General features: G+C 29.3%; 3 protein-coding genes across 3 annotated transcripts; 1 reads left to right on the top strand and 2 right to left on the bottom strand.

Annotated features, from left to right (window-relative positions):
* Positions 1 to 3,587: 3,587 nt before the first annotated feature.
* LOC111275649 (glucan endo-1,3-beta-glucosidase 12-like) lies at positions 3,588 to 6,549 on the bottom strand. The gene is made up of 3 exons (XM_022861110.2): positions 6,390 to 6,549; positions 4,936 to 6,243; positions 3,588 to 3,868 (listed from the first exon to the last, which is right to left on the bottom strand). The coding sequence occupies exons 1-3, from the start codon at positions 6,472 to 6,474 to the stop codon at positions 3,834 to 3,836; spliced, it is 1,428 nt and encodes a 475-aa protein (XP_022716845.2). The 5' UTR covers positions 6,475 to 6,549; the 3' UTR covers positions 3,588 to 3,833.
* Positions 6,550 to 12,241: 5,692 nt separating this feature from the next.
* LOC111275651 (small ubiquitin-related modifier 1-like) lies at positions 12,242 to 14,139 on the top strand. Its single transcript, XM_022861112.2, has 3 exons — positions 12,242 to 12,452; positions 13,669 to 13,818; positions 13,907 to 14,139. Exons 1-3 carry the CDS (start codon positions 12,372 to 12,374, stop codon positions 13,970 to 13,972), a joined length of 297 nt encoding a protein of 98 aa, XP_022716847.1. The 5' UTR covers positions 12,242 to 12,371; the 3' UTR covers positions 13,973 to 14,139.
* Positions 14,140 to 14,643: 504 nt separating this feature from the next.
* On the bottom strand, positions 14,644 to 15,610 carry LOC111275650 (uncharacterized). The gene has a single exon (XM_022861111.2). It carries the CDS (start codon positions 15,482 to 15,484, stop codon positions 14,771 to 14,773), a length of 714 nt encoding a protein of 237 aa, XP_022716846.2. The 5' UTR covers positions 15,485 to 15,610; the 3' UTR covers positions 14,644 to 14,770.
* Between the last annotated feature and the right edge of the window lie 2,697 nt (positions 15,611 to 18,307).

Raw genomic sequence — 18,307 nt, 5'->3', positions numbered from 1 at the left:
TTAGAAGTGTAAATGAATATAGTTTTTTATAAATTATTCGTGAATGTTTGGTTTATATTCGTTTATTAAGTTTGACAAATAATCTTAAATAATATTTTGTACATTCATTTATTAAATAAACCGAATATGAAAAAGTCTATTTGGTTCATTTATGTTCTCGAATAAACTAGTTTAAGGTTTGATTAAAATTCGCTCATTTAGGTTTCATTTATATTCACATAAAGTTTGTTTATATTTATTTATTTTTAATTTTATAATTGTATTTTATTTGTCTTATTATAATTTTTTATTTTTCATGAACATATTTATTTATTATTTATAAAAGTGTTTATTTAATATTTACGAACAAATTCATTTAATTGAAATAAGTCGAATGCCACTAAAAGCAAGCCAAATCAAACTCAAATTGAACTTGAATGTAATAAACATAATAAATCATTTAATCGAATCTAACTCAAACTTAATGAACAAATTTTTTATCAAATAATTTTAAAAATAAACGAACAAATTATGAACATTCATTTATTCATTCATATTTATCATGTTTATACCGTAAATAAAATGGTAAAATTTTAATATATAGTTTAACCATTTACTAACTTATATTCGCCGGTCTTCATCATGTCAATGAATTCTGTACTCAACGGTAAGTATCAAATATCAATGCCTTAATACATGAGACATACGGTCCCATATGCTTGATTTTAGAATAGGAAACACTTGTATCCATTTCGTGATTAACTAAAATGAAGTAAGTATTAGCATATGAGGATGATTTTACAAGTAGACATCTCAACTATTAGAACTTAAAATTTACATTAAAAGTTTGAATTTTGATAGGCAAGATAAAATTTATAAATATTTTTTTTTGGTACGTAGGAAATAACAATTCGAGAGTGAAAAAAAAAAGATTGTGTGTGATAAGATACGAAATTTCGATCTACTAAATACTATTAATTAAAAATAATTGTATAAATTAATTAAATTAAAATTTGAAATCAATAAAATTTATAAATTTATAAGATGAAAAAGAATTAATTATCATTATATAGTTGAATATTACGGACCATATTTACATTAAATAGTTGCGAAAAGACTTTTCATATCAATTAGCATTTGTTTTTGAAAGAAATAGTATTGTTAATGAGCAAATTTAAGTCAGAACTGAACAAGGAGTTGAGTTGGGTCCAAAATTGTGCAAGTTGATCTTTGTTTAAGGAGACAGGTTTCAACACATCGCTGCCGTCTGATTTTTTTTTTTATTTGTTTTAAAGGAACTTTTTTGGCATAAACGAGGTTAAAGAAAAAAAATTGTAAATATTGAAGATCGAATTTTAATTTTATTATAAATTCATTTGTTTCTTGTATAAAATTGGAAATGAATTAAATATGAATGAATAAATGAATATATATATTTATGATTTATTCGTTTATTTTTGTAAATGTTCGGTAAAAAAATTATTTGTATTTATTTAAATTTAAATCGATTAAGTAATATAATATTTACATTCAATTCGTATTTAATTTGATTAAATTAAATAATTTATTCATGAATATTAAAAAAATATGTTTACGAACATATATAAATAAATATATTTATAAATGATAAATCAATCATAATCAAATAAATTTAAATAAATAAATCTTAATCGGACATAAATAAATCAAATAAATATAAACACAATTTAAAATAAAATTAAAGTAAAAAAATAAAAATATAATTTTATTGTTATTATAAATAAATAATAAATAAACGAATTTAAAATAAATTTTAAATAAATGTAATCGCATATATAAATAATTATTTGTATTCAATTTATTTAATAACAAAATATAAAAATATTATTTAAAATAATTTTATTAAATTTAATAAACGAACAAGAACAAAAACGAAGATCGATTCGTAAAAGCAAATGTTGAACTCATCGACATTATTCATTCCATATGAGTTAATACACAACTAAAGCTAATTTTTGGCATCTTGTGATTAACTAAGCCCACTTTTAAAGTGAAAAAGCATCATAACCTATTTGTGTGGAATTAGTTATTATTCCTTTTATAATTTTTTTACCAAAAATTTTACTAAAGTTAAAAAAAATCTTACAAATGTTATGAAAATCACATCAAAAATTACAAAAATTACTTCAAACCTTATAAAAAAAAATGTCAAAAGTTATCGAAATTTCATCGAGAGTTACCAAAAAAATTACAAAAATTGTAAAAAAATTAAAATATTATGGAAAAATATTTCAAAATAACTGTTAATTGGTATATCGGTGATGAATATATACATCATAACAATGCAGCCGTATGCATATATATATATATGCAAATATGTATATATGTACGTGTATGAATACATATATGTATAAACGCATGTACATAGTATTTGGGTATTGGAAACTGCAAGATTAGGGATTGCGCATATAGCCCAATTTGAAAAAACTTGGAGCCCAAATGCTTCTTTTCCATAGATCTTCAGGCAATTTCATGTTCGGCTAATCCAAACCATAAGCCCATGAATCTTAAACTTGGGCAATCGGCGAGAAATTAGGCTAATTGCATATTTCCAACTTAATGAAAAAAAATTCAAACATGGGTAAAGAAACTATGGCCCAAATCTTTCCAATAATTTTCCAATCTGCCCAAATTTTAATTATTTTATTTGGATCCCTTTTGTTCTGTTTTGTTTTTTGTTTTTTTTTATATATATATTGTACGCTTAAATCCTCTTATCCTATTACATATTTAACTGAAAATAACATCACGCTCGTGTATAATCCGAAATGATGTAAAGTCAATATTTTCATATTGTCAATATTATTTTTATATGAACATCATATATAATTGTTAATGAATAACATCACAAAAAGATCAAAATTAAATTATTTTACAAAATTATATATAGTAAAAAATTAAAAATTATATATGAAAATACCCAAAGGTATAAGTCTTTCGCTTCGTGGCTTGATAGGTATAGAAGCCTTTAGGAAAACACAGACTTCATTTCGAATCAAACCTCCTCCCCTCTCTTATGTAATAAAGCTTTGCCCTTTCTCTAAAGGTGTAATAGATTGAGTTCAAGTTAATATAATATTAAATTTAAGTTTGAATTCGATTCAAAATTTGAAGCTTGAAACTTAACTCAAATTCAATCGAGTTTTATTTTTTTTTAATTTGAGCTTGACTCGAGATAAAAATTAAACTACTTAAACTTATTCGATTAGACTCGATTAACATGTAAAATAAAACTCGATTCTTATATTTGACAAAAATTCGATTATTTGTGTTTGACTCAAGTTCGAGATATTTTATTAATTAAAATAATAAAAATATATTTAAATATAAAAATTCGATTAGACTTGCCAGTTACTCAAATCGGATATAAAAATACTCGAACTTGACACGATTGATGAATCGAATTACTCGAACTTGAACTCAATTCGATAATAATTGAGCTGAATTTAAATGTTATTTAAATCGAACATGAATAACTTATAAGCACTAATATATTATTTACATTCTTATTGCCCCCCCCCCCTTTAAAAAAAAAAAAAAGACAAAAGGCATCATCTAACACCAAATAATAATAAAATGAATATGTTATGTAATACTAACAATAATTCATAGGAAAAATGATAATAACAAATAGGGACACAAATAATAGACAAAGAGAGTCAAACCAACTGACAACAACTCCACCTACTATATATATTTATATACTCATATATAAGAATAGATTAATACAAAGAAAATAAAATTGTCAAATTTATTGTAGCACCCAACAAATCTGTTGCTGAAATTCACCAAATCTTCCCTTTGTTTTCCCACATTCAGTAACCTGTTGGAAACTCACAGTTGCCATATTCTGCAATGCAAATTTATAATAAAGCAGCAAATTTAGGCCAAAATGAACTCTTTAGAAGTCAAAGGTGGGCACAAAAGCAATGAATGATATGTTTGAAAATAGAGCAAAAACTAAGGCAAAGCAAGTCTTAATAGTTTATCACTGAAAATCCCTTTAAACTTATTTATTATAGCCCCCACATTTTAATGGCTAGAGATAGCATATAATTTTTTTAAAAAAATAATTTTTTATATAAAGGAAATTACAATTTGGAAATAAAAAAATAAATTACATGTACTAAATTTTAAATTCAGACAAATTAAATGTTATTTTTTAAAAGTACCTATACGAAATAATTAATTGAATTCTAAACTCAAAAATTATATATATATATATATTCATGATGAATTTCAGCTCCAATTTCCAACTGCTAAAGTGTAGTATGAAAGGTTTCAACTGTCCTAATTATGAATGGCCTAACTTTGTTAGTTTGTTTTTATTAAAATGGTTATCATATATATTTATTTATAGCTTAGGAAAGTGTTTGAAACTTTTCATAGGTACACAAGTTGCTTTTTTGCCCATAAACCATTTTACCCATTTTAATAAGATTTAAAAGTTTGCAAGTATCAAGTACCTTTCTTAATTAAATCGGTGATCAAGAATGTTGGGATCACTTAAATTTCAAGTTTCATTGTTTTTATTTTGATGAATTGACATGAAAGCAGAAAAAAAATGGACTTAAAATCAAATGGACTGACATTAAAATGTGTTCTATAAAATATTAAAATAAGTTATATATCCTAGTCCTTGCCATGATAAAATCAAGTAACAAATTCCATGAAATCTATATATAGATATATCAACATTATACACTAAATGCCCATAAAACACCCATCATTTTCCTAATCAATGTGATATTCATCATCAACATTAAATTTAGTTGCTTCTATTAGAATTCCAATTTGCAATGTACCTAAAAAGGAAATTCCACTATATAAACATTCAAATACTTGAATTGCATTTAACCCTAATTTTATTTTTATTTTATGAATTTGAAGATGGAAGGGAAAGGATAGGATACGTACTAGGAGGTTGCGAGACCACGTAAGCCGCACCGCCGAAGTCGCACGTGCCAGTCCCACGTGTGTTCTTTTGGTAATAACTATTGAAAGCATAAGAGGCATGTGCCACAAGAGTGTTGGGATTATAACATGTTGCATCAGGTTGAATAGGGCTGCAATCAGCCCCTCCCTCACCACAAGCATAATCCAATGCCGCCTGCAGCTTCTTCTCGCCGGCGTTCGCATTGGCCACGCACCATGTCTGCCCTACCGACGTCTTGGACACTTCACTGGACACCGGAGGCTGACTCGTATTTACATTGACCGGCGTTGGCTGGCCACTTTTAAGGTCCTCTTGTGTTAATGGTATGTTATATACCTTTTGTTCATTAGGATAAAATAACCCATAATTTTTTTCTGAGGTAGGACCTGATTTTTGGTTCTCATTGAACAAAGCAAACAAATAAACGTTAAGTGGGTCCTGGGGTCTCAAAGGGGTCCCATTTCCACTCAAAACTCTTCGTACCAAGTTACCATTATACGACGCCGCATTAGCCTGACTTGCACCAATTTCATTCGCATCACCCTTTGAAGGCCACCCCGTTTCACTCACAACCATCTTTATGTCACCATATTTAAGAGCCGACATGGCAGCAAAAACGGCGTCGATTTGAGCGTCGAAAAGACTGTAATATTTCAACCCGTTACCCGAATCAACCACCCCGGAATTCTCATTAAACAAAGCGTAGTCAAGTGAGATTTTATCAGAGTTAGCTGTATAAGCAAAAAATGGGTAGGCATTAACCATGACGTAAGACCCGGTTTGTTTCAAGAAATCTAACATGGGTTTAATCACAGGTTCGACCAAGTCCGGTTTGAATGAACCGGATGATGAAGGGTAAGAATTTTGCAAAGCACTGAGAGCTATAGGGGAAGAGATTTTGATGTTGGAATCCAAGTTGAACTTAACAAGTGAAGCATGGACGTTTTTCATGGCTGGTACGAGGTAGTTTGTCGTGTTATTGGGATCGACAAAGACTTCGTTTCCAACAGCTATGGCTTCAATCTTTGTTGCAGGGTAGAATTTGGCGATGTTGGATTGAACCCAATTGTCAGCAAAGGACTGGTCGGCTGCGGCTGATGCCAGGAGTTCATTAGCAAGAGCAACAGCTACGTTGATCCCTGAGTTTCCTAAAGCTGTTAGAACTGTGGCGTCGGTGTCGTAAAGCTTGACTTTGGTTAACCCCTGAGCTTTCAAGAGTTCCACAACTTTGTCTGGCGAAGGCAAGTTGTTGGCTACACGACCATAGTTAATCCCAATCGAACCAGCATCTGCAAAAAATGTAAATAAAAAGTTGGGTAAAAAGGAAGCTTCAAGTTTCTGACAACTTCAATTAAACAAAAAACTTTTGAGTTTTATGTTTGAGTTCAGACATGAAGAAAAAAAGGGTTTTAAGTTTGAACTTTGAAGTTCATACCTGAAACAGCAATGGCTGAAAGGAGAAGAAAGAGAAGAGAGAAAGCTTGGGAAGCCATGCCCTGAGCTTGGAACAAGCAGAGCATGAAAATGAAAAATGGGGGAAGAAAAATTAGATTAGCAGAGAAATTAACCAAATTTTAATTTTTGATAAGTGTTATTTTAACGTAGTTATATAGGAGCAGAGTGGGGTAATATGGGGGGATCCTATGACGAAGCTTGCTGAAAGCAAAAAAGTGGGTTCAAATCCAATGGTAACTACCAACTCGACCAATCTTCAGCACTGTCTTTCGGTTCGATTTAGATTTGGAGTGGGACATAGCATCATGGCCATACACATGTCCTTGATGAATGGGGTTCGGCCAATCACATGATGGTTAGCAATCACGAGATGATTCATTATCTTTATGTGGATGGATACATTTTATCTTTCGCAAAATGAGAAATTCTGCTCAGGTTTCTATGTTTTTTCCCCAAATTCAAACGTTGGATTGACAGCTAATTTGTTGTTTGGTTTTATTATTGGATCAAATTGAGAAATTTTTTTAACGATGGGTATGCTTCAATTGGCTGAATATGGTTGGGAAATGACATGTTTTGCTGTTCAAAGTTAACTCTTTGATTATCTTCATTTCTACTAAAACATCTAAGCCCTCCTAAAACCACAAAGGTTAATTTAAGTTTTGTGGACAGCATTCTAAAAATAAAATCTTGATAAATCGAGTTGATGTAAAAAAAAAAAAATTCTTTAAAATTATCAAAAACTAAAAATATTATATTGAGATAAAAGCTAATGATAATTTGTTTGAGTTATGTTGAATATACGATTTTAATAATCACTCGTCTTAAATTCTTTTAATACAATATATTTTATTTTGATTTGAGAGATTGAATAATTTATTTATTTTTTATTTTTTAACAAAAAAATATATTACTTTCTTTGACACATTTTTCACTTTCCATAAAAAAAAAAATGTTTATGTATATACTTTTAATTTAACAAGTGTTTTACGTATTCTTAATTGTGGTTAAGGTGTAAAAATGTGATTAAAGAAAGAGTCCAACCAAAGTTTCATTACATTTAATATGCCATAATCATAGAGACAATATGACATGTTGATTACATGATATATTTTATCATAAATATTGCAAATGGATGAATATTGCAAGACAAGGCATTGCTAGGGAAAGAACAACATGATTCATTGTCCCTATTAGCAATTTTCTAATAGTCTTTGTCTCCCATTATTAGGATTCACACTATAACTCTTGGCTAACAAGTATTCCAATATGACATGATTGATTGAGCCATTTTCTTTGGCTATAACCAACTTTTAAACAAAAGGATATATGGTTTTTTTTTTTAAATAAAATTTTAAATTTGTATTCAAATTTTACATGAGTTCATTTTATTTAAACCATCAATAAAATTTAAAAATTTCGTGATAAAATATTATTACAATTTTCATTTATATATATATTTTAATTTTTAAATGTATTTTAATGGGATAGGTAACTATCCCTAATCCAATCAATTAAATTTTAAACAGCATTTGCTATGGATAAAATAATTTTTAAAAAATGAAAAATTCAAACCCAAGTTTGTCTATGGATAAGAACAATAAAGAGTAATTGCGATTTGTAATTACCAATATCCAAAGTTTTAATCGAAAAATGTTGAATGTTTAAAGGATTATTTAAATAAACGGTGAAATTTAAAACAATAATAAAAATTATTATAATTATGATTGAAAAAATTTCTTCGAACTCTATGAAAATTGTATACGGTGCTCGATGAAACTCATCTCATTGATTTTAACGTTTGAATTTTAATGAAAATTTTTGAAACTTAATTGCACCTTATTGGAGGCAGTTAGAGATGCAAATTTACTCTAAATTGGATAAGAACAGCCACACTTGAATGAAGAAAAAGACAAGACTAAAACAAAATGCCGGTTATGATTAGTAATATTAAACCTTATTAATCATATTTTTAAATCCCAAAATTGACCATATAACCACTAATTAATCTCAACTTAATCAATCAATAATCAACCAATTAACTAATCAATTTTTTTTCCTTCTCAACTTGAGAACAATCTTCGATTAGTACAAATTATGCTGCTGTGGTTTAGCTACAAAGCTGACTATGTACTACAAAGTTCATTAAAATTTTCAAACACAAAACCAAATCTTTCGTCTGAATCCAATTTGGTCCCCCAAATTCACCTGCCTGAGAATCTTTTAGAATTTTTCAATTTGATCTACCATATGTTTTCAGATAGAGACTCGTGCTTTTTGGCTAAGGATGGAGATAGAAAGGGAATCAATGTCGTCATCAATTTTAATTAATTTTTTTAAATAAATTTAGAAATATAAATAAAATTACAATCATATTCAAACTTTACGTATTGCATTATATATATTAATTAATTAATTAATTAAATCAAACAAATAAATTTACTAATAAATTAATACATGAATTGATAAATGGTTAAAGGGTATTGAAAGTTTCTAAATTATAATTAAAAAATTATTTAAGTCTTTATTTTTTATTACAATCAATTAATTTTTTAATATTTATTTGTATTTAATTATTTTTTTTGGATGAAAATTTTAATATTTTTAATTTTTTTGTCAACTAAGATAAAATTTTTTGTAATGTCAATAAAATAGATAAAAATTTGTCATATAGTGTAATTAATATATGTGAAAACTAAATAAAATAGATTTTTTTTCTTTTTTTTTCTCTATTTTCTCTTCTCTTCTCTCTCTAAAATTCTTTTAAGGGTTTAATTGATTGTAATTCAAAAATTGATTGATTCATTTTGCTATATGATTAAATTTTGTTCAATTAAAGTTCAATTGAATTGAAATAAAAAATTAAAAACTTAATTGATTGTAATAAAACATCGTAAATTTATCGATTGTTAAATTTTTATGCAAAGATTTTTTTTTAACCATTTTATCTAAATTAATTTTAAATTCATGTAAATGAAGATTTAAACATGAGACGTTGAGATTTAAAATTTTTTTTTATAAAAAAATCAAAGTTTAAAAATTAAAAAAATTACAAATACTAAAAATTATTTACATTATTTAAAAAAAATAACCATTTGAATTAAGCTCTACGTTACCAAGACCTATTCTTTGACAGGTAAGACAAGTTCTTGATAACCAAACAACTGTTTTTTAGAAAACAAAATAGACATTGGAGATAGTGTTGGAATTTGTTTTTTTGTATGGTTTGGTCTCAAAGGTCCTTGTGTTCATACGTGCCCACCAGGGAATATTATGGCTGCCGAGGTAAATGTCAGTTCATTTTATCCTACACGACGACGCAAAGGCCCATTACGCAAATTATCATGCTCATCACTCGCGTGCTTTGTATCGAGTATTGACTGCCCCAAACGAGGCCGATTTCAAATTCAATTTCAAAGTCAAGATTTTAAAATGAAAATAATTTGTACAAGTTAAGTTTAATAATAATAAGTTTGATTAATGCTAGGTATAACATATACAAAATATATATTTTATATAGAATTTATTTTTTATATACTATCAACAAAATTTTTTAACGGCACGAATGTTATTAAGTGATTAACACATATATTATTTTTTAAATTATTTTTATTAAATAATGGTTGAAGTATATGAAAGAATTACTTCTTTTTAATGGCTAAAAATATAAGTTCTTAAGCATACAATTTGGACTTATACGGCACATATTTAATTAGAATCACAACTCCTTACTCAAGTGCTAAAGGGAGGAACTCACCGAACTTGAAGAAAAAGTCTTACCACATACACCTTTCCTTAATGTAAACGTTGGAATTTGGTGAATTTCAGTTAGGAAAAATGAGGACATTGAAACCATAGTTTTTTTTTTTTGCGCTACAAATCTGTCTCTCAACTCCTTCCTTGACTTGTTTTTTGAAGCATCAAGAGACCCTTGGGACCTTATCCTTTGAATTGATTTCCCTTGTCTTAATAATAAAGTTATTTCATTTGCTAGCTGGTTAGGACTTAGGCGATTCTGGTGAAGATTTTGGTGGGCGTTGGGCAAGTTTTAATGGGAACTTCATTGTTGAGTACACATACAAGTCGGCAGATTTTTGTTCACCAAGATCTTCTTAAAAGGGGCTTGGCTTTGTTGCTTAGGTCGGTAGCCTTTATTATATACATGAAATGTTGACTTTTTTAAGAAGAAGATAGATTCATGATTCATTTAGATGGACATAAGATTAGTTTTGGTAAAATTAAAAATAATAATAAAAATTACTATAACTTTGATTGAAAAAAAAATTACTATAATTATAATTAAAAAAAAATTTCAATAAAAAATTTATAACGAATAGATATAATTGTAATCAACATTTGGATTTAATTGATAATGATTGGAGTTTAATTGGCATAGGCTCAAACTCGTTTCTTGAACAAAGAATACATATATTTATGTATAATTATTATTGAATCAAATATGCAGATGTGAAACAAAGAGTAAGCTAGCAATTTCGTCTTTCTAATTAATGGTTGGTGCTGGGGTTGTAAATGCTATGTTTCTAACAAAATAATGTACTTGAGGCCTAAACAAAGTTCCTATAATTGGAGGTGTGCAATTTGTTCCCATGAAGAAGCAACTATTTTTTGGTATGGGAAATTGCTATAGAATTTCCTACTTCCTCTTACCATGAGTTATTGAATATGGGAATTTGGTGATAGGTACCCCCCCTAATTAACAAAGCTTTCATTTGCACCATTGAGATTGCTAGCCTCGTCACACCTCACTTCTTGTGAAAGATTGAAATTAAAGGATTGACATTGCAAATTGAGATATGTGAATAGAAGGAAATTAAATGAATGATATTGTAGACTAAAGGTATTGCCTATAGCTTTCATTATGTTGGATTTTGCTATGTGACAATTTTTTTTCATTGATTATTTAGGATAATCAAGTCAAAAGTTAAAATTTTCTTTGTTTTCTACTTAAGACTTTATTTGAATTATTGATTTTCACTATACTCTTACGTCGTTTTGAGACTAAACAAACCATACAAATAAGCATTAGTATTTGACAGCATTTTTTTCAAAATACATTAAAAAAATATTTTCATACAATAAATTACACCTAAGCTTTTAGCTTGTTGATTGCGTATGATTTCTTACTCAAAAAGAAAAGTTTGAAACTCTTTTTTCCGATAAAAAATAAAGGTTAAAATAATAAAAAATTTGTTAAATTTTATCACTTTACTTAAATAAATCTTTATACTTTTATTATATAAAAATAAGCTTCTGAACTTTAATTTATATTTAAATAAGTCCTTAATTTTTAATTTATATAAATATTAACCTTTCATCTTCAATTTTTTATAAATAAACCCATAATATAAATAAAATTTTCGTTTAAAATAAGAGTTTATTTGAATATAAATCAAAGATTAATGATTTAATTGGATACGATAAAAGTATAGGAATTTATTTTAAAAAAGTAAAATAATTCAAAGATTTTCTCAGTATTTTAATCAAAAACAAAGTAAAAATTTGGATCTCAAATTTACCTTCAAAAATCCGATTAATCCAAAGCCCAAAAGCTATTTTTGTTTGGGTTTTTGTTTTGTGGTCGTATCGAATTAGGGCTTGGGTTAATTAGATCTGGGCTTAATTCCCTTTTGTACTTTGTCCATTGGGCAAGCAAGAGATTTCTCTCCCAAAACAGTTTAAAACGATGCCGAGTCTCAATGAGAAACCAATATTTTCCAGTCCGCCCGATGCATCTCCACTAAAAAATCCTAACCGTCCATTTCTTATTCCGACAACGAAGATAAAAGAAAAATCTCCCTCCACTGTGATCGCGTGATTCTCCAGCCAAGCCAAAAAAAAAAAAAAAGAAAGAGAAAAATCAATCGCTAACTCGGAGCCCCGAAAATCCGAAACACAAACCCTAAACGGACCCTCCCATATAGCCCAGAAGTAGTAGAAGAGGATGTCAGGAGTAACCAATCAAGAGGAAGACAAGAAGCCCGCTGATCAAACGGCTCACATCAATCTCAAAGTCAAAAGCCAGGTTAAAAAATTTTCCAACTTCCGCCCTTTTTGGCGTTTGGATCATCTCTTTTTTATTTTTTTTTTTTGGTTTATGGGTTTTAATTTTTAGGAGTTTGATTATTTTGTACTGCAAAAATTCTTAAATTTGGGTTTTTTTTGAGTAAATTTCTTCTTTTTTGGGTCCCATTGTTTACCTAATTTTAGAAAAATTATGAACTGAATTTTTTTGAATTATTTTCTTTTTTAGAATTGCTTTCTTTGGATACATTTCATCTATCAATTGGCTTTTACTGTTATAAATTTTAGTTTTCCCCCACAAATTTACATCTTTTATTGTGTTATTTTGCTAAGCATGAAAATTAAGATATTTTTTATTTCACTTACAGGATGCTTGAATTGGTATGTAATTTCACATAAAAAGAATTTGATTTTTAAACATGGCAAAGAAGAGTAGGCTAAATCAGATATGGAAATAGTTATAAGAGAAAAACAGTGCGGCGTAATTTGGTCTATAGACAACAATTAGATCTGAATTTGTGTATTCGTATTGTATAAAATACTAAAATTTGTTTATATATATATATTGTATTTTATATGAAAATTATGTCATAATTTATGTCGATATGAAAATATAAAATATATATATTTTTTACTTTTGTTATACTCATGTGTAGTTAATTTTAAAATTTTAAGCATTGTCACCTTTATGTCTTATTTTCTTATCATGTTTGTTTTGTGTTTTAGATTGCCAGGTCTAATGGCAATAGTATGCTCATTACCTAGGTTATAGTATCTTGTTTCATATTATTTAGTGATGTCTAGCATTTTATGGTCATTCTTTAAGCAAATCAAGTAGTAGCGTATGCTCGAACAAATTTTTATTTGAAATGTCAAGAGTGAATTGTCTTTCTATGATGTTTATCTATGTTTTGAATCAAGACTTTTGATAATTATGGCATCACCATGTGTCGTTTTTTTGTATGCATGATTGTCTCTTTTGAGCATGGATTGGTAATTTAAACAGTTTACCACGAAGGGTTATGCTTTAGTTAAATGGAAATGTAAGGAAGATTATGCTTCTGTGCTTGGAACACCTAAATAAGAAAGATAATTTTATGAGAACTCTTGTCTTACTTTAAGTTAGGGTGGATTATGTTATGGAGCATATCTGGATTGAAATAATGTTAAGGATGTTAAGTTACAAGATGCTAATTCATCCATCTGCATGTTTGTAGGATGGGAATGAAGTGTTCTTTAGGATTAAAAGAACTACTCAATTGAAGAAGCTTATGAATGCATACTGTGATCGGCAATCAGTGGAGTTCAACTCTATTGCCTTCCTGTTTGATGGCCGCCGTCTGCGAGGGGAGCAGACTCCAGATGAGGTATGTCTCTCTTCTCTCTCTCTGTCGCTATTGTTGTATTTCTTGTTTCTTACCCTTTTTTTTTTTTGGTTTGTTTTTGTTGTTGCAGTTGGAAATGGAGGATGGGGATGAGATAGATGCAATGCTACATCAAACGGGTGGTGCTATGGTCTAACTAGCTGGTTTTCAGGTTACTTTATGTATGATTCCAGTGGCAGTACTTGTGAAATTAGGACCTATTGTATATAACCTCTGAAACTATGTGGTTTGCTTCATGACTCTGTTTGTGGATGTTGCTTCTAAATAGTATACAACTATGGCTGTTTATGGAAGCTTTTTATATGCTGGCAAAGTCTTTGTTTTTGATTGCTTCACTTATCACATTGCCATGAAGGGCCTAAAAACCCTAATTAATAAGTTGTAACATCATAATTGGCTTAGGGTGTGTGATGTCCCATTGATTTTGGATTTTTCAACCCATTTCATGAATGGATTTGATGTGAAGGCTGAGCCTGTTTTTCAGTAGAATAAAGTCGGTTTAAAATAAGGAGAAGGGTTGATGAAGAATTATCTTTGATGAATATAATGCACTGAAAGAGGAAATAACTGAAGGAGGACCAGTCAAAAAGAAATGTAACTGCTTCCTGCAAATTGCTAACTTGCTCTTCATTTTGACTGTTTAATTGAAGGATAATTTCTCTAATCATTCCCTTATATTGTTTAATAACTGTTGACAATAATTCAAAGCAGCAACGTAAAGAGAATAATCATTTTGAGGGAGACAAATGCCACTTTGTAAGGACTCCTAGAAAAACACCAGGGAATCCTACTGTAACATATACAAGACTTTTATCTTAGCTTTCCCTTTGTTGAGAAAGTGAGCAGATAATAAAATCCAATAGAATAGGGAACACAACTAGAATATTCAGGTGGAAATTCAATAAGTTCAACCCTATGTTTCTGGCCGATCACCCTATGGGGGCTGAAGCGGCTGATCACCTTCTGGGGGCTGCGGCAAACCTGGAGGGCAAATCCCAGGCCGTCTAATAGGATGAGGCAAGGGTGGTGGCCTAGAGCAAGGAGGATGAGGTAATGGTGGTGGCCTTGGGTGAGGATGGGGAGGATGAGGCAAGGGTGGTGGCCTAGAACAAGGAGGGTGAGGGATTGGTGGTCGCCTTGGGTGAGGAGGGTGAGGGGGGAATGGTTCTGGTGGATGAGGAGGGTGTGGTGGCCACGGAAATGGCCGTGGTGGTGAAGGCTGTGCATATCCACACATCCCATACAAGCATGGAACCCCCCAAGGACATCTATGTCCACATCTACCACAATGAAAAGGGCTAATATTCGTATTGATACAGATTCCCCTGCAGCATTGCCAATTAAACGGACATCTAATCCCACATAAACCACAGTGCGTATCATCAGAGGAAACATCAACACATTGGTTCCCACAACACAGCATCCGAGCTGTTGGTAGATGTTCTCCTCGTTCACATGTCCATGGCGTGAACATGCACACACCTGGTCTTGGCCTCGCGTTTGCTACTTGCCCTAGCCATGGTGATGAGCCAGCAGTTGCATTCCAATGCACCCATTTGGTTTTTACTTGAGCTTCTACTATCTCAATTGGCAATAACAGAAACAATGGCAAAAACAAAGCAATGAAAGCATTGGCTAACCGGTTCATTTGAAGATGCACAAAAATTATAAGGAAACTAGTCAAGATATATATACACTAGAAAGGTGCGGTTAAGTTGTTCATGTTTTTCTTACACTATTTATCTATTAAGCAGTCGTGCCTTGTTTGCATTTCCTTTATTTTTTTGTGCTTTTTACAAATGGAAAATGATTAAGGTGTGCAAGGGCGTGAGCTAGCTCTTTTTCCTTGTAATATAATACTCTTCAGAAGATTGAAAAAGGGAACCTTTTCCTGGTGAACTGGGACCTCATAAGGTAAACCTGATCAGCACATCATTGCAATTCCCTGGACCTGAAAGCATGTTTCCAGCCTCACAAAATCCCTTTGTCACATGCTTTTGCAAAGTCCTTAATTGGTACTGACGGAAAATGCATCCAGTTGTGTAATATAATCAACTTTAGTAGAGAAAATTTCGCTTCTCCACAGCTAAAAAATCATCACGTTTTCAGCTACCATCAACTCTTCACCTTCATTTTTCTTCTTTTTGCTACCCTCACAGCAAGAGACTCTTAATAAATCTACCCATTTCAGTTTTGGTTTCTGGTACTGTTGGCTGGAGCACAAAGATGTTCAAAAGGTATAAAATGCTAACAATTTGGATTATTAAACTTGCACTGCCAGAAAAATGCTTTTTGCCGATAGAATTTTCATTGATAAAAGTTAATTTTTTATTATTGACGGAAAAAATTTATTGATGTTAGTCAAGTTGATAATATTATTCCATCAATAATTAATAAATAAAATTCATCGATGATTACTTAAAGAATTTTCATCGATAAATTTCGTTAATAATTATCGATGAAATTATTAACAATAGAATTTATTAACAGTAAAATCTGTAAGTATTTCATTAACAATCCATCGGTGACAAAAAAATGAAAAAGAAAAAAGATTCTTCTAGGAAATAAATAAAAGAAAAAAATTTGTTAGTGACAAAAAAAAAAAAAAAACACACACACAAGATTAGGATTGGAACGAATCTGATAAAATTTTCATGTTCAGGTCAGCTTTATCAGTTCATGCATGCTAATACACATGAATAAATATCCGAAACCGTAAGGAATAGTTTTTCCTACCATGGATTGTTCATTAAAACAAACAAAAACAAAAACATAAACAATGAATTGATGAATAGGCCTTCAAAGCTCAGTAGTGGGGGAGCTTTCATGCATTTTCAATAAATTTGCTGGTTTTCGAAATATCTACATATGTTCCCGAAGGACATCCTCATTGTTTTTGACATGTATCTTACATGTGTTTACATACTCCTTGGTCAATGCCCTTGCGGTTTCCACTCTCTCTGTTTGATATGAGGCTAGGCCAACCTCATATTCAATGCCGTGATAGAGGTCAGGATCATTGAGGAGTGAATAGACAATACGAAGGATCTTGAAATATTGACATTGCTATATAACCAGTATCACAAATCCCAAGTTAGTAACCAATAAATTTGTGGTTCAAGCTGCTAAAGTTTTAAACAAAGAAAGTGCTACTTTCTTTTGTTTCAGAAGACAAGCACACTATATATATAATTACATAAGATGTAATCTTTTTAACATGTTTTTCATGTTAAATTAGAATATTTTTAAATTTGGATCTTTCACTTTTTTTTTTTATCAAATCAAGTTTGAGCATATTGGAATTTGTTTTTTTTTTTTTTTTTTTCATATTTGAATTCATTTTGTCACTTTTATGTAACAGTATATAGATGTAATGATTAATTACCTTAGTTTTGAAGATAAATTTGAGAGCAGGGAATGGCTAATCCCTTGAGAAAAAGCATATCTAATGAAAGAACAACCCTCCAGAATAGGAACCATTAGGGGGACCATCTTAGAGGAGAAAAAAATCGAAAAAATTAAAAATAAATTCGAAATCATAATATTTGATTCGGATTGATTTTTTTTAATTCAATTTAGATTAGGAGTATAAATAATATATTAGTACTACATAATTGAACGAATTTGAGTAGTTCAATTTTTATTTCGAGTCGAATTCGAGCTAAAAAAATAAAACTTAATCAAGTTCGAATTGAGTTTCAAACATCAAATTTCGAATCAAGTTTAAGCTCGAGCTTAATACTGTATCGACTCGAATTCGATCAATTACATATGTGATTCAGATATTAAATATATATATTAAATTTAGATCGAATTTTGATTAGAAACATGAAAAATAAAAAAAATTGAATAAAATTGAATTATATATTATTATTAATTTATATATATTTTAATTTTTTATAAAACAAAAATAATTATTTTATATAAAAATTAATTTAAATATATTAAAATTTTTATTAAAATAATATATAAAAATAAAAAAATTTTAAAATTGATAAACTAAACCGAATCAATAAAATTTTAAATTCGAATCAAATTTTAAAAATTCATAAAATTTCTTAAAAGTCGATAAGCTGATCCTATCTCTATTGCAATTGAATCTAAGAGTGCTAAAAAAAAAAAAAGATTTTTGGGCCATTCCTTTTGTGCTATTTTTCTCTTGCACCTTTTCTAATTGCACTTTAGGCCTTTGCTTTTGTGGGTTTTTATTTTTTTTTCTTCTGTTCACCTTTTTTCGGCCTTTTATAGTGCTTATTGTAACTTTTTTTTTCTCTGATTTTATTTCTCCTTTCCATTTTCAGTCTATGAAAATATTAATTTAATTAAACAATAAATCATATATTTATATCTAGAGTTTGTCACATTAATTTTTACATTTATCTATAAACATAAGTAACATAATTTTTTCATTTAGTACAAGCAAATTTCTTTTCTTTTTTTTTTCTTCTCTATCTCAATCAATCTATTTGCA

Source organism: Durio zibethinus, chromosome 25 (assembly GCF_047325235.1).
Source record: "Durio zibethinus cultivar Kanyao isolate XHJ-2024 chromosome 25, ASM4732523v1, whole genome shotgun sequence".
Taxonomy (NCBI): domain Eukaryota; kingdom Viridiplantae; phylum Streptophyta; class Magnoliopsida; order Malvales; family Malvaceae; genus Durio; species Durio zibethinus.
Note: the sequence above shows the minus strand (reverse complement) of the source record. Positions and strands in the feature narration are given on the sequence as shown.